We start from the raw sequence: 21,537 nt of genomic DNA on the forward strand, positions 1-21,537 counted from the left end.
CTACGGCACTATACAAGGTAGTGCACTTGACTTGCATGGAAAGGCACTACCAGTGGCACCGATTTATAACAACTATTAGGGGGAGGGTGCCATAACGGGGGCCTTGCCAGGGGAAATTTCCTAAATTTGAGATAAAAAAAATAGTGAGTTTTAAAGTTTTTTAAGCATTTTAGAGTCATATGATCAACATTAGAACCCCAAAAACTCGACTCTCGGTAAATCAACACTGAGAAAATCAACAAGACGACATATTTTTTGGCATTGAAAAAAAAAAGAATAAATGGTATTTTCGTGAAAAGCTAATTTAATTTACAGTAATAATTATACTTTTAGTCTATTAGCAGTGAATATATAGCTTTGAAAAGATTGAAATGATATTTAAATAAATCTAAACTATCATTAAAAGAATTAAGCATAAAAGATTGATGTCGCACTTTGATTACTAAAAGTGAAATAACTAGTTTAAGCTTGCTTTGAATAAGGCCCAGAGTTCATTAAGTAAAAATAATGTCTCAAAATTAATGCTTTAATACAGTTAAAAAAGTTAATACACAGATTACTTCATTAACTCTAATAATTAAAGAAAACTATCACGCCTTCCATTAAATATACAAATCAAACCCTGATATATTTTTTCCAGATCAGCAACACTTAGATGAGAGCGCCGCCAGCGAGACTTCACCCGAAGGTTTGCGCACTGGGACAAATTCTATGAGTGCTCTCAGCACCGTAACACTATCCTTATTCATACCACTCGTTTTCAATTAACCTGCTTACTACAGCAATAGTTATTTGTTTTAATTCATTACTGAATGTATTTTACAATGTAACTATCTTCAAACAAGGAAAGTAAAAAATAGCAACATAATTTTGTTATTTTAGAAACCATAATATGACAAATGTTCTTAAATTATTGAGGGGGCTCTGCCCCCCGAAACAAACTATTGAGGGGGCTCGGGCCCCCTCAAGCCCCATGGAGTCGGCGCCACTGGTACCAATTGAATGTCAGGTTAAAATATATTGCTTTGTATCATAAATCATTGCATCATCATCTTTGAGAAAATAGGAGCAAGCCAAGGGAATCTTTTTGCTGTGGAGTTCCGATCCAATGGAAAGGCTTTTATACACCCTGCCTTATCAAAAAGGGGACTTTAAAGTTGCTTGGAGAAGCCAAGGCTCCAAGCATCGCTCCTGATCTTTCAGAGCTGCAACAAAGGCGTTAATATGTTGCCCAGAGTTGTAATATGCAACAATCAAAGATAGAAAAGCTTTTAAAATTGTTTTACCCTCTGTTGGAATTTCATCAAAACAAATTAATGAAACAAAAGTTAATAAACAAATGAGATTTATTTTTTAGTTATTTAACAGATTGGAACAGAAGCAAAATGCTGCAAACAACGTGCGACGGATTAATATTGAAAGTAAAAACAGTTTAGTTAGAAGTTAAGGTTTATAATTTTAACCCCCTCCCTTATTAAAATCTGAAAATTGTAAGATCCACTTACAACATATTTTAGATTTGTACAAAAATATTTTATGATTGATATTTTTGTTCTTTCATTCACTAATAATTTTTTAATATTTAAAAATAATTATGTTTTATAGATTCTTTTTCTCTATTTTAGGTTTTTGCATGATGTTTGAAGTGTGCAAGAGGTAATGTTATATACTAACTGCTTTGTATTCCTAGTGAACTAATTTATAAACTTGCTTGTCTGATAAACACACCTAATACTAATCCATTAATCTGTCAGATTTATTAATGAATATTAAGGCTATAATTCTTAGCTGAAAACTTGTCAATTTAGTTTAATGTGACTCTGATATTCTTATTGATACTAACAAGTAATTTCAGACAGCTTTGCGTTTGAAGGCATTAAAAAGTGCATGTTTTTTTAATTAGTTAAAATTTCTTCATTAAATTGCATGATTGATAACTAAGTGAAAGCAAATATTTTTATGAATAAACTTCAAAGCTTTGCTAATTGTCCGTTTTGTTGATTAAAAGATGTATTTGCCTTTCTTCTTGCTCATTGCATTTGTAACATTATGTTGTGTTCATTTGCTTAGATATTTTTTTTTTAATGTTTGGTATAGAATGGTAATTGCTAATTGGAAAATGACTGACTGTATTATAATCATATTTTCCAATTATAATTGAAAGGTATTGTTAGAATTTTCAATGTTTCGATTTCAAGCCCAACAATGTCAATAGGTTACTTAGCTTGATTTTTTGTTGAATGAAGAAATATCAAGAGTTATACTTAGCATGGCACATTTGAAAATAAACATTGAAATTACAAATCTAATATAACTCAAAATTTCCAAGTTCTTTTGGTCACCAATGATTCTTAAACTATTTGTCAATAAGAAATGTACCAGAAATTTAAAATAACAAAGTTTTAAGAAGTGTTTTTGAAGTGAATATTTTATTAAAACTTGAAACAGAGAAGTTATCACTTATTTTACACAACATTTTAGATAATACCATCTGCGTTGCTCGGCTTTGCACGGTCAAACCTCAAAAATAACTGAAGCGGGGACCAAATGCTTGGTAACTTTGAGAATTTTGCTCAAAGCGACTTGAAATTTTGTAAATATATTTTTGAAATGTTTAACTACAACACGAAACAAAAAAGAAAAAATCACTTTTTTGAAACTGCACCCCCCCCCCCCCCCCCCCCCAAGGGTCAAGACAGGAAAGATGAATCATTAGAGGTCGGTAGGAGGTTGATAAAGATTCAGCAGTAAAAATATTTTTAAAAAAACAACGGATTTAGTTTAGATAAACTTTGAATTTGACTTTTTTAAAAAACCATAGTTTAAATGCAACTGTAACTATGCAAAATAATTTCTAAAAAAGGAAGAAAAGAAGAAAACTTTCGAGAAGTTTGAGATGTTCTCTCACATTTTCAGCAGAGTCATTTGTCAGCAAGTGCCACCTGGTCTGGTGGCTAAGGCCGTCTTTCATTCAAGACGATCGCAGCTCTATTTTAGTGGAATTGGATGAAGGACTGGAATAATTTATTACAGAAATCTAGAAATAAGTTAATTAGTTTTAGTTAGTTATAAGTTAGTTTTGTAGCAAAGTAATTTACAAATTTACAAATTTTGAAAATTGTAGTCAAATAAATATATCTTCATTGACAGCTCAAGTTTAAGGTTATTTTTCTCATTTAATTGTATGTCATTTCTTAATTTTCTATAAAATAACAGTAACGCTTCTCATTTTTGCACCAAAATTTAGTAATAACATTTAATTTTTAATACTATGGGCAGTTTATCTTATACAGTTGAACCTCATTAAAGTGAACTTGAAGAGGCCTTTAAAATCAGTTCATCTTATCTGACAAAGTATATGATAGGGATGAAAAATATAGTTTGTCTTAGCAGTAATTGATTTTAAGTGTGTTTAAATAAATGGAGGTTCAACTGTGTTACATGTTATGAAATTTTCCTCCTCTTAAAAGTTTTTTATTCCCATGAAAATCTTGCTTTCTCAACTTGAATTAATTATTCCAACGTCTCCAATTCAAAATCATGGATATATCTGAAATTTTCGTTCCTATGAAATCAATGTTTCTATTTCCATTCAAAGTTTCAGATGAATAAAAATGATTGTGTGGTCCCTTGGTCTTCAATTATTTAAGTTTGTACTCTACATTGCTCAGCTGAATGAAAACTGGCTGTGAAGTTAGCATTTTATTAAGCTTTCCAATTGTTAAAAAAAATGTATACATATTTTAAAAGTAAGAATTTAGTGAGGGTTTACTAGGGAGTCTATCTCTTAGGTGGAACTTTTTGAGGGGTTGATGCATATAAAAGTTTGGGAAACCCTGACTTAAAATTTAATTTCGTTTATATCACCTTATATAAAATTGTAAAAATATATATGCTATTTTTTTAATTGCAATCATTATTTCCAAAATTAAGTTCAATTCCTTGATTAAGAAAAAAAATCAACCTGTAAAAAAGTTTTATATTTATTTAAATTCTTTGAATCAAAAAAGTATTTTTTAGTTGTCTTTAAAATTTTATTCCTTTTATGTATCTGTTCAAGAAAATATTTTGAATCAGCAAATTTGCAATTATACTTATATATTTTCATAAACTTAAAATGTATTTTTTTCTTAGTGCTCAAATTGTGTACAAAGTGATTTTCCCCACAATGGCCACTATTGTAACAGAGCCCCAGTATATGACAGGATAACTAGTCGACTATCGTTATGCTATGATGAGCATCCTTATGAAGCCTTTGTACCATGCAGTTCTCAGCACAACTCTTGCAGTTCCAATGTCTGTGAACGTCAGTCTCTCGCAGAATGTCAAAATTTTCGTCTAGGGAATAGCATTGCCGTTTCTGCCATGAGGACTGAGGAAAAAAATGATTGCAAAAATTATTCCAATAATGGGCTTAAAATGAATGTGTTCCAGAAAGAATCCTTTTTTAATCCTAGAGCCAGTTTACGATTAATCAATGAATTCAAAGAGTGGGTAGCGTGTTTGATGACTGGCACAAACAGAAGAAAGAGGAAAAATCAACTAGTCCTTAAGGACAGAAGATCAGTAACTAGTGTTTTTGTCGCACAAAATTCTCATTCTGTAACTGGACAGAGGTTGTCTTCTTTCAGTGAGTATTCAGCTGTTAACGTTTCTAGAAAATCATCCAAATCAGATCCAGTGTCCCCTGATCACCTTTTAAAGAAAAACAATTTGCTTGCTGAACATGACAGCAATACCGTTCAGAAAGTCAAGAGACGGAAGAAAAGACCTGCTCCGGTACCACCAACTGTTGCTTTGTCTGGCACTCCCAGACATGAAGTTCATACTTATATCAAAACCAATACTAAAACAAACCCTGATGCTCTTGTGAAAATTGGAGTCTTAAAGGAGTCTACTCATAATGGTGTTGGATATAAGGTTGTGAGGTCAAACAGTGTCCACTCTCTCACTATTTCAACTAAGAAGAAGCACAAGAAAAGAAAAGCACCACCACCACCTGTGGTGAGAGTTGTAAATAACAAATTTGAAGATGAGTTGGTGAGAGAAAAAGTGAATGATTCTAGCTATAGGCACAAGAGTGTAGGTAGTAATCATAGTAGAAGTTGCTCAAGTAATCAGAGAACTAAATCGAAACCAAAATTGAAGCAACAACAGCACAACGTAATGCGCCAGAATGCAAGAAATTCTTACCATGATGAATCGGTCCAATTTGCCGATGCAACCGAAGGCTCGGAGTCTGATGATGAGCGAGTTTCCACTGGGTCAATTTCCTTTTCTGAGGAAGAAAGCGAGGAAGACAAATATGGGCTTGTGAAGTATAGAATGATGAGAGGGTTAAACGCAGTTGAAGATGATGTGAATGCTCCGAGTACATCTACTTATTTACCGTATTCAAATAACAATAACGATGTTTGTCTGAAGATATCGATACAGAAAACAGAAACGAATGTCGTTACTGTAGAAGAAGTATCTACTCCTCATGTAGTTGAGTACAACATAGAAGAATCCTCTACAGATTTGTCTGATGATCCTGACTATTCAAGCATGAAGAAAATCACTAATTTGTCTGAACCAAAGATTAATTCAACTGATAGCTCTGCAGAAGAAGTAGCAGATAAATCAAAAACAATTTTCGAGGAATTGCAACTAAAACCCCCCGTTAAAGGCTCCGTTAAAGATTTTGTTAGTGCTTTTAATATGTTAGCCAGTAAAAATGGTGGAGAAACGCGGAACAAGACGCAAAATATGGGCTCGTCTCAGAATAAGCCGAATAGTTTGAGCAGCCCGACGAAAGCTAGCAAATCTACATTGTCCTTTCCCACTAAGTGGGAGTATCAGACAAACAAAACTGCCAACTTCCCTTTGAATCAGTATTTATTGCCCATTGAGGAGGAATCTTACAATGATACATCTGAACATGATGGAAATGCTCCTGCCGACGATAAGAATTCTAGATCGTCTAGATTGAAAAAGAAACCCATGACTTCTATTTCTGAAAGGAGTGATGATTCAGTTAAAGTGTGCTCTCATTGTAGCGAGAAGCATACTCCACCATGTGTAAATGAAAAGAAAAATAGCATGAACAGAAATATGAAAGTGGTGTATGATAGTGCAAAATCAAAGAAGGGATCCCCCACTCAAGCTTCAATGGCTGCTATTTCTTCTCTACTGAATGAAAAGACAGAAATTAAAAATGGTAAGTTATTTTATTTTACATTTTTAGTAAGGAAAAATTTGCCTTCATGTTCCATAATCTATTGGGAGGGGGGGAATCACTCAGAAATAAATGAATTTAATTATTTATTTTCACATCTTTAATCCATTTTATTTAGTCTCATTTTAACTACCCCAATCTCATTAAAAATTACCTTGTTTTTGCTGGTCATACAGTTCATATATTGATTGCTGTAGTTAAGATGGAGCGCAGGGGTACACCGTCCCTGAAATATTAGGTCTATTATTTTTAAAATAATGCTAATATAGGACAAATTTGTTTTAAAGATTTTTTTTAAATATAAATTTTTAGAATCTATTGTTAGAAGATTGCAATCAAGTAATATCTAATTTATCTTTTTCGTAGGGAAGGGTAAGATCATGTCTAATAATAGTGAAAATCAGGACAAAACGGATCAACCAATCATGTAAGCCAAAAGTTTTTTTTTTTTCTACCTTATTTCAATGATTATTTATTTTTAAATGTTCACTAAAGTTTGTGTATTTACTTACAGGGTTGGCCTTTACATAGAAGATAAATCCTCGCACAGAGGTCCAATTCCATTACTTGTAACTCCTTCAATGTCACTGAAGAAGTTAAAAAAACAGGTCTGAATGCAATTCATTTGTTTTAATCAAACATACTTATTATGTAAATGACTTATTCTTAGTTCTCTTTCTCTCTCTCTCCTATCTTAAATTTTGAGCAATCATGAATTACTTATTTACCACACTTGACCAAAGTTGATGTTCCTTTAATTTTTCAGATTACCATGATGACAATTTTTGTATATTTTCTAATGTTGTCACATTTCCTTAGATTTAAGCACAGGTATTTGAAGAAATTGAGTGTAAGATCATGGCTAATAAAAAAATCTGAGAAGATTAAATGAAAATTGTTAGATTTTTTTATAAAACAGAAAAGTGTCCACATGTGCTCCTTTCACCCCTACAATTTTTGAACTTGTATTTTGAAAAAGTGTTATGCACTATCAATTATTGCTGTTTTTAAAACATATCTATATACATTTGCTTTAATTTTTAGTTATATTGTATTGATTTTTTTTTCTTCTTTAAGTATCTTATTTTCTGAGTGGCACTCTTTAGTATTATGTAATGATTTTTTTTGAAATAGATATGTATAATCAATTAAAATAAGAGATATAAAGAGTAACAAGAAGAAAGCATAAAATAATATGACAAAAGTTTTTAAAGCACATTTTTCGTTTCTATAGGTAGATAGATAGTTGTAAATGTATCAGGGATGACAATCTTCGGCGGATCCGCGATTTTGAGCTTTTTTTTTTTTTTTTCATTTCCTGGCTATGACCCCTCACCTCCCTTCTGCCCCGACCTTCCCATCAGGATTCTTGCTGAGGCACACGTTCTTTCTTGAGTAGAAAGAAGTAAGAAACTTTTTGCTGTTCGTAAAGAGGGTGAAATAGGAGTGGAGGAGGAAATGCTGGAGAGTGACAGTCAGTGGTGTGGGTGGTGCAATCGTTAAATGTAGCTTTTGAAATCCAATTGCATCCGCTTCTGTAACATTCTCTCATTTTTATCTGCTACGCCATTCTACTGCTTAAACATTAATACCTTTTTGTAGACTAATATTTTCAACCCTTCTTATACTTTGTTTATTTATTTATTTATTTTTTTAATGAAGACTGCCACGCCCATTCAAAAATGTTTATCCTATTCCATCCAAGGTAATTTAAGCCAACATCATTCTTCAAATCTAGTTTTAGTGCTTATCAGGCTTACCAAAGATATATCTCTTGAACATCTTTAATGAATTCAAATTTATTTTAATTATACTGTGCAATTTTATTATGACAGATTTGTAAATATATGAAATTAAACATGCTTATATTATCAAATTATGACATGAAATAACATACATGTGACATAGTGTTTAAAACTTTATCAATATGAAAATAATCATTTTTATGCTAGAGCTTAAAATGACCATCAAAGCTCAAAAAGTTTTAGATTGGGTTTAGTTTTTTGATGACTTTTACAGAATATACCCAGCTGCTCCACAAAATTTAGAAATGCTCCTCAAATTGTTTCTCCAAGGTTAGCCACACTGATAATGTCATTTTGTAATTAGGGTGTCCAATGACTGAGCTTGTATTAAGTGTTTAATTATATGGAAGTTTCATAGCTTTATGTCACATTATGATGTTTTAGTTTCACCTGATTTGTGGGCTGTGGGAAATTAAAAGTGGTAAATGGAATTGATATATCTGTTAAAATCTCAAAATAAATGCAAGCTTTTTATTTATTCATTTGTTAGCATTTCTACAAGTAAAAAAAACAAAAAACATTTGTCTATTAATATTTAAAAGACAGTATAGTATCAATATAATTTTGCATAATGTAAAAAATATTGAAGTTTTAAAGCTCACAATTTTTCCTCTTTTTTGACTTTGAGCTGTTTTCATCCCTGATGTATGTTTTTAATGTTTTTAAAAAAATTTATGGCCTGAGCTTTAAAGTAGTTTGATTTTTTTACAGATGGAGAAAGAATATGAAATTCCCAGGCATCAGCAATGTTGGATATTGGGCGAATCCTTTGCAGTTGCAGATGAAAACTCTTTAGCAAGCTATGGTGTCACTGATCCTGGCTGTCCTATTCTTTTATATGCTATGGCTAAAGATTCTAAGAGTTATTCTCTTCCTTCCAAAGCAAGACTTCATCATTCTAAAGTTGCAAAAAGTTGTAGTGATTCAAGCGATGAGGAGGATGCAGTTATAAAAAGGCAAATATATAAAATTATTGGAGGGCCCAAGAGTAATGATCGGGGGCAGGAAAGGAAAGCAAAAAGTTCTTCACGCAAAGAGATTGAAATGCAAGGTATGTGGTGATAAGTGTTGTACTGTCTTGTGTAGTTCTTTTTTTGCTTGGTGAGGAAGGAGGGAAGTTAAAAAATGATTAATGAGCTGTCTTACGGGGGGTTTGAGATGCTTTTAGGACTTTTTTCATAAACATGCAAAATTTTAAAATTTCAAGACCTTATAAATTGATGCAGTAAAGATGTAAGTGGGCATTTTAAAGTTTCGAGTAAAATACTTTTCAAGTTCAGATCTTAGGTAAGCTTTCATTGAATTTTTTTTCTCTAAATCATGCTATGTATCAGCACCTACCAAGGCTACTAGTACCATCTCTTGGCCCAAAACAGAGGGGAGATTCTCTTACTGTATTCACTGGTTATCTCCGAACTTTTGATTTTGGTACTTACATCCCTTTGCTTTCCCTGACTCAATTCTTTTTCAATAGCTCATCCTTAAAGGATCTATGGATTTCCCCCTAATTTTTTTCACACTTGTACTTTTGCTCTGATCTCTAAGTTATTAGTTGTTAACGTTTTCATGTGTTTATCTGAGCAGCAATCCATCTAAGCTTACGTCGACCTATTTTACAAACTCATGTCAGTTTAGTCAGGAGCGTGCAGAGAATTTTGAGACCTGTCACAAATTACTTTTACGGGCCCCCTCTATATTTTTTACCCCTACATCCCTACATATTACTTTAAAAATCTTGCGCTCCCTTCAGGATCGGGCCGGGCCAACACATGCCCCCCCCCCCTCCCCGCCTTGTGCACGCTCCTAGGTTTAGCCAAAAACGTTTTGTCTAGTTCTATTTTCATTCATTATAATTACTTGTCCAACCCACTTAGTATTTTTAAAAATTCAATAATATCTGAACCTTTATTATTTCTATACAATTCTAAGTTAGTTCTTCTGTAGAAGTTTTTAACTTGAATTCCACCCAAAAAAAATTTCATTGGATTTTCATTTCTTTTGAATTCTTGGTTTTGTACAATGTCATATGAAGCAGTGAGAAGCAAATGGATGTAACTGGACATTTTAAAGATATAAGTAAGACAAGTTTAAGGTTCAGATCCTTGGTGGCTTTTGTTGAAAAGTCTTCCTAAATCATGCTGTATAGCAACATCTACCAGGGCTACGAGTACCATCTCTTGCCTCAAAACAGAGAGAGATTCTCCTTCTATTTGAACTAGTTATCTCCAAATTAATTTTGGCATTTTCACGAGTTAGCTTCTCACTACTTCACATAATTTAAATTTTGTTTTGGAACTAGTATCTTTACTCTTTTGTTTTCTTTAGAAAAAGGGAGTAAAACAAAGCCTCAAAAAGTTCCTTCCCGTTCCTTGAAGCTGAAGCATGCAAGTTTGGCAGAAAAGAAAAAGGTAAGTTGATGATCTGTTCATTTTTGAGGTAGGGTAGAATTGCGAAAATCTGAAGTAATTTGGGTGTTTACTCCACATCAGATTGACCAGAAAATCTTAAGCCTCCAAAATTTTACACTATTTGGATGACTAAAGAGCATGCATCTTTTACTTCATTGTACAATGAAAAGGAAGCATTGCCTTCACGTTTATGTTATCACTCTAACTTCAACATAAATTTTCAGTTTAATGACCTCTAAAGCAATTTTTAATTAGGTTTCTTTTTTCATAAGCTCTAAATATATTTATATGTGTAAACTTTTAAGCAAGCCAAGATATGCATTTTGACTGTAACTGAATCCATTTTGATAAATTTTGTTGTGACATTTGCATCTATGTATGTTTATTGTATGTTAAGTACCTCGCATAACGTAAAAACAGTTAGTCATAGAACAGGGGTCCGCAACCCTTTGCCCGTGAGCATTGTTGCACTGGCCAATCATTTCACCTGTGCCTGCAGAACTATGAACTTGTTAAAATTATTTCAGATTCAAAGAATGCTAATTTGTTTGTAGAATGATTGACTGTGTTTGAAAAATGAATATTTTCTCATTTTTAGTTATTTGCTGCGCAAAAGTAGAAATGGTGTTCACCCACGAGGAAAGTACAAAAGGAAATGTCACTGTTCTCTTTTTCTTTTTACACCACATCTTTCCCAACTAAATTTCTACTAATTTTGTAAAAAGCCAAAGAAAAACTTAACAGATTACGAGAATTTTTCAAAAGGTTTTACTGGTGTGCAGATCAAAAAAGATTGAAAAACCCTGTTCTATAGCACTTGAGGGATTATTGCTCTTAGAGGGGGATGGGCACCCCTGTTTCAATGAAAGTGAGTAAATTAGTACCTTTAAAATGCTGACCTATAAAATGCAGAACTTTTCAGAAGTAAACAATAAGTTTTTCAATTAAAATAGCTCTTCATTTCGCCTTCAAAAACAACAATTCTTTGGCAAATTAAATTTTAGAACTATTTCTCATTTTTGCATCTTAATTCAAAACTTGCAAATGATAATTAGTATTAACAGTTAAAAAGTACCAGATTGTGCTTGAAAATGCAGCTGCTGTAATGCAAACCATGTAGCTAGCAAAAGTGCAGAAAATGCATTTTCTTTTGATTATGAAAACTATTTACTTGTGAATGTTAATGTATATATTAAGTTGCATAGTTTTAGCTTTAACTTATTTTGTATTCATTGAACTAAAAACTTATTCCTTTGTGTAAATGTATTAATATATTCTGAATATTTTTTTCTAAATTTATAAAATGATCGGTATAACACAAAAACTTATATAGCGCAAAGCTTCTGGTCTCAAGGTGTGCGTTATAGCAGTCTATCAAAAAGTAGAAATGAGTATAATTTTTAGTTTTACTTATTTATTTATCCATTATCACTTGTTTTTGCATTTTATTTTGTGTATTTTTTCAGCATTATTATTAATAGTTTTTCTATCATTTCTTTAAGATGACTCAGATGCAGTTTAGTCTCTATCTGTACTTTAAAAGAATAATAATAAGATAAATGCACAAAATCAGACCATTTTTTGTTCCAAAAAAAAAGAGAGAAATACTTTAAAATTTTGGATTTTTTTTACTTCATGATACATCTTTCTGAAAGGTTTTTGGTATAATTCTAATCTTTAACTCCTTCTTTCCTTTTTTGTTTTGTATTAGAGTGATTATCACAAAGCATGGGAAGCTGAATATGAAAAGAAATCCGATTATCGTACGTTGGTGGCCCTGGATGATGTGGATCTAGTTGTAAACACTGAACTGTTTGAATGTCCAGTGTGTTTTCTAGAAGTTGAACCTGGAAGTGGGGCCACATTACAGGATTGTTTACACAGCTTTTGCAAGTAATTATGAATACCAAATTTTATAGAAATTTAAATTTATGTAGAATAAAAATTTACTGAATAGGTTGAAATAACTCAATCCTTTAAATAAAAAGAGTTTGTAATTGAATATCTCTTTTTTTATGAGTTTGTGTATCTGTGTTTACATAAGTATACTAGGTTTTAATAAAAAATAATACCACAAGTCTGATGATACTGACTGTTGTGACTTGGTGGCTCTAAAAAGATTTGATTGAGAAAGTCAGCCTCATAGTTTCAAAAATTTCAATGTCTTCAGAAAATTTTACTTGAGTTCACTATTGCTCCTGCTTTAGTCAGCAGTGAAGTGTAGCAAGTAACAAATGCAACAGAATGTTGGGTTTTATCATTAGGTCTATTTCACAAAATTGTAAGGAAGTTCTACCTTTATACAATAAGTTTGTACCTTTATACATATAAATTTGGCTTGAGTTTTGGGCTCCTTATCTTAAGAAAGGTATCAGTTCTAATTTAAGTTATGAGTTCAGGCTTAGAATGCTTACTAAGTTTATTAAAATGGAGGGCAATTGTGGGCTAAATTTCTGCACAGATGGCAACATGTGGGTTCATTGTTTTAAGTTTTTCAAATCTCAAGCTAATCTTGAAATCAGGGAAAATTAGTACTTCAAAAAGGCCGCAGGCATTTGGAATAGTTTACCAGAAGCAGCTGTTGTTTCTAATGGGTGAATAGTTTTAAAAGAGCTTTTGACCTTCATTGTATTTGATAAACTGACTTGGACCAGCCTAGCGGGGCCTGTTGCTGGTTTTCACATTCCTATTTTGAGTTTTTACATTTCATTTTCCATTTTTTTAGGGAATGTCTAGTCGGATCTGTTCAGTACTCTGACACTGCATTGATTAAATGTCCTTTCCGCAATGATGACTATTCTTGTGAAAGCCATTTGCAAGAGCGAGAAATCAAATCTGTAAGTGTGACCATGTGTGAAATGTTTCCATAACTCTTAAAAACTTCAGTAAAATTTAAGCAATTTAATGACATTGTGATAAAAAAAATATGATTTCGGCAATTTTAACTACAAATTAATACTTACCTTTACAACTACTTTTGTCAACAATTTTATTACTAAGAATAATGCTAGGAAAAGATGTATTACCTTATTCTAAGAAAATGCTGCTAAGATGTATTACTGCGTGTATTATCTTGGCATAATTTTATAATGAACACTAGCCGCCTTTGGCGCCTAGATGGTTTGCCTTTTTTGGACAGTTTGCTTTTTATGCCACTTACCTTTTTACACCAAGACTGCCACTATCAAAATCTGCTTAAATAAATTTGGAGGTGGTTATTATAATATTATTGTTAAAAATTATTTTAAATAGTTTCTATATCTCTGTACTTATGTTTAAATCTGCCTATATAGTTCTGTAACTGTCTGCCAATTTTTATCAATCTGTTAAACTATTAGTTTCCGGAATTTTTTTTATTATCTTTGTTACTATTAATCTGTGTTCTCCACATTAACTTTATATTGATCTATCTATCTATGTGTCTATCTTTATTTATCTAACAATTTTTCTCTCAGCGACAATCTCTCAGTGACTGTTGCAATGGTCTCAAATTTACAACTCACAGACATACAGCACATATATACATAGCATAACATACATCGCAACAATGTACGTTTATTTCTAACCCCGACTTGCACTGTGGGAGAATATTTCATTGTTACACAATTAGATGGCTGTTAAAATTGGGTGGCTCTGTTGGAGAAAAAGGCTAAAACTCGCATAAAACATTGAATATCTTTTTTTCTAATTATTTTATCAAAAATTTGCCTCATTGATGCACATTGACTGCAAAAACTACATAAGCATATCAAACTTAATGTTTCTAGGCCTTACCGATTTCCCAAGAAGTGCTCCACCCACACACAAACATCTAATTTCATTATTTGTACAGATAAACTATTATCGTTGAAGGATAAATGCTGAAAATGTTTTATGTACTCTAAAATACAATTTGGAATTATTTAAACTAAACATTTTAATGAAAAATTATTGCTCCCCCCCCCCCCCCCCCATTTTCTTATCACTTAACAGTGGTAGCTTTTTTAACTTTAAAAAAGTATAATCTCAATTTCTAAATTTCAAGTCCGGCCTGATTTGCAAACATCAAACTTCGATCCGTACATAGGTTAAATTTAAGGAGTCCGTATTTATATTTTAAAAATTGTTTTCACACTTAAATTTTTGTTGCTAAACTCATTCATGCAAAGTAACCCCAATTTTACGCATTTTTCCCTAATTTTCAGTTTTCAATGTTGTCAGCTATGCTGCTGTGCTAAGCACAGATGTGGTATCTGCAGTAGAGCTCAAAATGAGAAATTGATCATTAAAGCTTTACAACTTGTTTCTTTGATTTGTGACTTAATTAATTGTTCAACTCGTGCTAGCCATTGCGTAGCTAACTTATCTAACCTACGTCAGAGCATATTTTTTGTAAAAGTCTTTATTTAAAATTAATAAATGTAGTTGCAACAAATTTTTTCTTCAAAAACCTTTTCATATACTAGATTAATTTTGCTGTAAGTGACTATTACTAGTCATTTTTATGGGTATCTGCACAGGTACGACAAAAATAGCTTAGTAAAATGCGCTTAATATATTAAATAATACTGAAAACAATGCTTTACTTGGATTCTGCTGTCGCTTTATTTTATCAGCGACAAATCTAATGGAATCTGCCTTCTGAAAAATACAATTTTCAAAATTTCGGACATTTAAAACTGTAAACCATAATAATGTTCTGTTTATAATATTCAAAGAATGTGTTGATGCTGTCATTTATAATGGTTTTATTTTCTAGATTCAGTTTTACAGAGCATAAAGATTATTTTGACAGCAGACGATACACAAAAATATAATTGGCTGTAGAATGAAGTGCTTTTTTTTTCATAAAAGAATGAGAGATGAATATTTTACATGCATTTCCTTTTTAAGAATTTTCATTTTAAATAAAAATTTAAATAGAAAAATCTGAATATTTACTTGAACCAGGGTTGGCTTTCTGCCGGCAGAAACTAGTTTTTGCCGTGCCAGTGGCAGAAGCTGGTTATAACTGGTTAAAACCGGCAGAAACTGGCAAAAACTTAAATTGTCTTAAAAAACTAATGTAATTACTAAATGATATTTGTTTAGGTAAACAAAAAAAATTTAACTTCATTTCAAAAATAAAAAATAAAATGTTATGCTAGTGCCCTTGATTTAGTTCAGAAAGGGAACTTTTCAATAGCTGATACTCGTAATATTTGGATTAATCTAACAAAGGACGAAAATCATATGGGTTCTTAGGATAGAGGAGTGACATACAGAATTAAACTGGTATTACTGTTTGTAATTTGCTCACAAATAAGCTTCATCTAAATTGCTTGTGATTGAAATTATCATGTGCTTCAAGAAGAGTCAAATTTTACTTGCCAATATTAATCTAGATTTTGTACCTTATATCACAGCTTTGCAAAACAAATTGGCCCCACTTCTCGAAACTCATTTTTCCAGTCGAATTTTTACCACTACCCTAGTTACTACATGATGGACCAGTTTAAAAAAATATACAATTTGAAAGTTTTATGAATATTGCTTGTTCCTTGATGCATTGCCTGCTAGCTCTTCTGTTGCAAGAATATTCTAAAGTTTCTCATTCGTGCATATTAAATTGAGAAACTATTTAGATTTTTGGAATCACCTTTTCCATAAAGTAACTGCAGGGTCCAAACAATGTAACATTTGAATCTGAATTGTGATAATATTGTAAATTAAACTGTGCTTTGGATAACAATTAATTATTTTTTCCATGCATTTTCTATTGTCTGTCAACAGTTTTTTTTTTTTTTTTTTTGTCATTTTGAGAGTTTTTGCCAGTTTCCACCGAAAATGTGGCAGAAAGTGGTTTTTGCCATGCTGGTTTTAACCAGTTTCTACCAGTGGTTTTAACCGCCCCGGCAGAAACGTGCCAGCCCTGACTTGAACATTCATGCAAAGTTGTATTAGTTTTTATTGTCGACCTATATCAACTACTCAAAGGTAAACTAGTTTTAGTACTCTGTTACAATAAACTGCTACATAACTATGCTGCTTTACTAAGGTATAAAAGTTGTATCTACATAATTACTACGGAAAAAAAAGGGTAAGTGCTCAGATACCACTTTAAAGGTTTAGTATTAGTCACTTACGTTCAAATTGCTTTTGCAAACTACGCAAAATATGCAGATACCATTTCTTTGCTGTAGCATTTTTTAATATTTAGCTTTCACAAATCACCAAAACACTTGAGATTTAGTTAACTAAATTACTAATGACCAACGGGTGACAATAACTCGATTTCGATAAAATGTGCAGATATCACATCTGAGCTTAGCGGGGCAGTATGGTTCAGTTTTTAGCTTAAAGTTGAAAGCTAACGTCTTTCTAAATTTCTCATCGTCCTTCGGGAAATCTAGCAGTATTATTCCTTGATGTTTTTCCATCCTTTTTTTCCCATGATATGTAGTTATTTAATTCAAGTAAATTGTGAAAAAAAAATGTTTCAGCTTGTTCCAAAAAATATCTACGAGCGACATCTACAAAAAAGCATGGCTTTAGCCGAGAGTCAAGCTCAAGATAGTTTTCATTGCAAGACTCCGGACTGTCCCGGTTGGTGTCTTTTTGAAGACAATGTGAACACATTCTTATGCCCTGTATGTAAGAAGACCAATTGTCTAACCTGTGCCGCTATTCATGAAGGCAAAAACTGTCGCCAGTACCAAGATGATGTAGCCGTCAGATGCGACAGTAGCGAGGAAGCTCGAAAGACCAAAGAATATTTAAAGGTAAAAAACTGCAAAATTTTAAGTCAAGTTTGATTAGGAAGTAGCAATTTTTATGTGAAAAACTTAGACCTTCAAAATCTCATTTTTCTCCTTCAAAGCTCCTTTATTTTTATTTCTAAAATGGAATATGAACCCTGTGATTTTTCGCATACAAAATGTTTTCTTCAGATTTAATATTTATGTAAAGGCAGTGGGGGAAAAAAATTTTGTAAAAGGAAACTTAATAACTGCTGAAAGTAAATGTGTAATAATATCTATTACTCTTTTTTCTTGTATCATTTTATGTAATACTAGTGGTACCCACACGGCTTTGCCCGTAATAGGAAAATTAAAAGGTCTTTTGGTTTGCCTGTATATTTACAAATAATGTAGGGTGAATTTTCTCGCCAATTGGCCTGTACCCATGTTACTGTTCCACGATATGATAATTTCGTATCTCGCTAATTGGCTTGTGCCCATGTTACGGTTCCATGTTATGATAATTTCGTAATTTACTCGTCCATCTTATGATAGTTTTGTTTTTAAAATTGGAATAGAAAATAAACCACATCGAATTTTCGAAAAATCGCTTCGAGGTGCACACCCCCATGCTACAAACTAACTTTGCGCCAAATTTCATGAAAATCGGCCCAACAGTCTATGCGCTATGCGCGTCACAGAGATCCAGACATCTCCAGACAGAGAGACTTTCAGCTTTATTATTATTAAAGAATAGACAAGCTAAAAATGCATTTTTTTTAGTCTTTTCAAACTATGACATTGTATCAGTCTAAGTTTTAAATAATTTTTTGATTGATTGTGACTTTTTATTTAATTTAGAGCATGGTTGAAAACGGAGAAGCTATGGAATGCCCTCAGTGTCAAGTCATTTTGATGAAAAAGTGGGGTTGTGATTGGCTCAAGTGTTCAATGTGCCATACTGAAGTGTGCTGGGTTACCAAAGGACCACGCTGGGGCCCTGGTGTAAGTTCATCATTGAATTCAAAATTTTAAGGGAATGAATTTATCTCGTTACGATTATCTTTTTTTCTGAAACATCATTTTTCTTTTCATTTACAATAACACTTCATTATATCTCTCATTTTTGGATATACATTTGGACTTTCATATATCGAAATAGCAAATTGCCGGAAAAAAATTCGATGTATAGAAATTTTGATACATAGAGACAATTTTATTTTATCATAAAAATCTCCTAAAATATTAAAATTAAAGCTAAATTTCGTGTATGAAACCAAATTTCTAATTTATATGAGCATCAGATTAAATGAAAGTTAATAATTAAAAAGTTACAGAAATTATATTTTTGCGCCTTCATACGTCTTCATTGTTCGGTAATTCAACTGTATCCGCAACATTAGAGGATTTTTGTTTTGACAATGTAATCAAGAGAAAAGTAAAAAATCAATCTACTTAACTTGAATGATTTTTACTGAATCTAAAAAGACTAGGAATGATAATCAACAGACAAAAGGGATAACTTGAAACCGATTTTACAGTGTTACTGGTAACAACTAAGATTTGAAATAAACTTGTGGGAATTTAAGAACTCCAGAATGGAATAACGACCTATCTGCACACCCCTCAACCCCAGATTCCCTATGAGTTTCGTAGCAAAACTTTAGTGAACATAATTTTCTCCCCTAACCTTCATTTTTCATGAGACAGTCTAAAATGTAAAAAAAAAGTCTACGAACGCCTAGAAAAAAGTTTCGATCTATAGAGATTTTTTCCATATATAGAAACAAATTTTCTATGTAATGAACATAGAAATTTGCTGAGATTTCAATATATAGAAAATTGCAATATGTGGAAGTTCGATATATGGAGGTTCAACTGTAGTACACTTTTCTTCTGTTCCATAAAATATTTAAGGTAACTTGGCTTTAAATTTGAGAGTAAAACCAGTGGATTTCTTAGGAAAAAATTTCTTCTCTTTTCAGCCAGTTAATAAAACAGAAATATTTTCTGATCATCTGAATTCCCTGCATTTAAAGTTACAATTTTCCTGTTTCTTATTGCAATACAAAAACAATAAAAACATTTCAAATCACTTTTTCTTTTTTTTTGTGTGTGTGAAAAAAAAGTAAAGAAAATATTTATATTTTATTTTTTGTGTTTATTTGAAAAGTCCAGCTGATGTATTAAGAATGAATTCTATTGTCCATGCATATACCAGTTATTTGCATGTTAAATGATTTATTATTTTTGATGACTGTAGTTATATGATATTTATTGTTAATTTATACCTTTTGTAAGAAATGTCTAACTGTGCTTGCTAATCATTTAAAATATTATTTGAACATATTCTCGAGCCTCAAATTGCTACTTTAAAATGCAATTTAACCTGCTCCAAAACTGCTCCAGAAATTGATTTTTCAGTGTCAACCCCTGCTTTTATAGGACCAGAAAATCAGCTTATGGAATTCCAACAGGAATCGTAACCATTTTTGTAACGTGTTGTTTTAAATGCACGATTTACGATTGACTGATTTTTTTTTTTTTTTGGGAGGGAATTTGGTTGTTTTGATGGAAATTTGGGAATAGGCATCAAAGTTCTCCCAAATGAAGCGGGACTTGGGGCAGCTATGTGTGTGAAATTTGATATTATTTCCCTTCGACTACAGCAAGAAGTAATACTAGCATTGATCATGGCCCTAAATATTCAGCCTGTATAGTTCTTTAGTATGTGACAAATTCTTTAATTTGATTAGTTTCTAGTACATGCATTTTGTTAAAATGTTCATTTTGTATATTTAGGGACGAGGTGGTGATACAAGTGGTGGTTGCAAATGTATGTTGAATGGAGTTCGATGCCATCCCAAGTGTAGTTACTGCCATTGATCGTTGTTGTAAGTATCATGTGTTGTAAAGTCATTTTCATACACAGATTTTGATTCTCTTTTGCTTAAATGTATATTCTTTGTTTTTCAGCCCTTGTATCTTGTAACTTGTATTTCTGAAGGAGAAACTGATTTCATGAAGCTTTTAACATCTTCAATTATTCTCACATTTCCTCCATATAAATATTGCCATGTATTTGATTGTTCTTGCTTATGTTTACATTTGAATGACACTAAATAGTTTGAAAGTTTTTTTCATTTAGCTTACTGAATAAGTATAATATTAAGTCTTTAACTCCCTGTATATTTTATTCATAATCTTGGTGCATCAAATATACTTTTTAAAAAATTGTATTCATAGATATAAAATAATGAGGAGCTACATGTTTGTAATTTCGAGATTGTATGATTAGAGAAAATATAATGAAAGGCTTATAAACATCACTGACATTTCAGAGACACAATTGCATCTTAAAAGTCATTTTTTTTAAGCTGGACAAAGTGAATGGGGGCCTGATAGTTGACACCTTCAATTTTCCTGAAACTTTCAGGATATTTTACTAGTATTATGATAAGGAAAAGTGAGGCTTCGTTCCTCTCTAATTTGACTTGTTGGCCCTCGACTGGAGGTCAAAGTTGGGTCGTGAGAAAAAGAGCTAAATATATGATTGCTTTACTTCAAAAACAATGAGTGAACCGAGCCAATTCTTTTAAATAAGGATATTACTTGATAATAAGTACATTCTAGTATAATTATTTTGGTGACTCACTCATGTCTTTGAGGGCAAAGGTCAATTGAAAATGCAATTTTTTAAACTTTTTTGCCTTGTTTGGGTCTGGATATATGCTAAAGCTGTGAGTAACCCTCGAAAATAAGTATATGATTAACTACTCAACACAGTATAATGCTAAGAAAAATATAAAATAGCTTTCATTTCTCTTGGCTTTAGTAGTTAAACGGTCTCAAAGTTGATGATTTTTTTTCAAATGGCCAAGTTTAGAGGTCAATAACCTTGATCGCAATGGGTCAACAACTTTGGGACACAGCTGTAGTTATAGTTCAAGTGGTGTAGTTTAAGGTCCAGGTAAGAAACCCGTGGCAACTAATCCACTTTTTTAATTACGCAGTCTCAAAGTTCATAATTTGAAACAACAAGAATGAAAGTTTTAGGTCAATTATTCTATAATGCCTGAGTCAATAACCTTGAGCAAGAGCTGTAATTATGCTACGTGGTGTAGCTTTAGACTCATGTCAGAAAACCATGAGATCTAATCATCTTACTTAATTAAACGGTCTCAAAAATGATGATTTCAGTATAAAAGAGTGTTTTTTCATGAGTTTATATGCGTGCTACTCAAAACCTTATGAGCTCAAACTCACATAGATACTAGAATGAATCAACAGCCAAATGTACTTTAAGCTCCCAAATTTTCATGCTTCCAGTCTAATAAAATGTTCCTTAACCTTGACCACAACATGGCAGTTCTTCTCACAAAGCTGATCCACCATTTTGGAGATCCAAG

At 32.1% G+C, this 21,537-nt stretch overlaps 1 protein-coding gene across 1 annotated transcript in view; it reads left to right on the forward strand.

Annotated features, from left to right (window-relative positions):
* Positions 1–20,014, forward strand: part of LOC129219900 (uncharacterized) — a 59,116-nt gene extending 39,102 nt beyond the window's left edge. The window contains exons 6-15 of the mRNA XM_054854215.1: positions 4,435–6,199; positions 6,584–6,644; positions 6,732–6,825; positions 8,734–9,073; positions 10,348–10,430; positions 12,142–12,323; positions 13,156–13,267; positions 16,892–17,170; positions 17,990–18,133; positions 19,931–20,014. Of these exons, the coding sequence (XP_054710190.1) occupies positions 4,435–6,199; positions 6,584–6,644; positions 6,732–6,825; positions 8,734–9,073; positions 10,348–10,430; positions 12,142–12,323; positions 13,156–13,267; positions 16,892–17,170; positions 17,990–18,133; positions 19,931–20,014 (3,144 nt within the window). The remainder of the gene's footprint in view (positions 1–4,434; positions 6,200–6,583; positions 6,645–6,731; positions 6,826–8,733; positions 9,074–10,347; positions 10,431–12,141; positions 12,324–13,155; positions 13,268–16,891; positions 17,171–17,989; positions 18,134–19,930) is intronic.
* Positions 20,015–21,537: the final 1,523 nt, after the last annotated feature.

This window comes from Uloborus diversus, chromosome 4 (assembly GCF_026930045.1).
Source record: "Uloborus diversus isolate 005 chromosome 4, Udiv.v.3.1, whole genome shotgun sequence".
NCBI lineage: Eukaryota > Metazoa > Arthropoda > Arachnida > Araneae > Uloboridae > Uloborus > Uloborus diversus.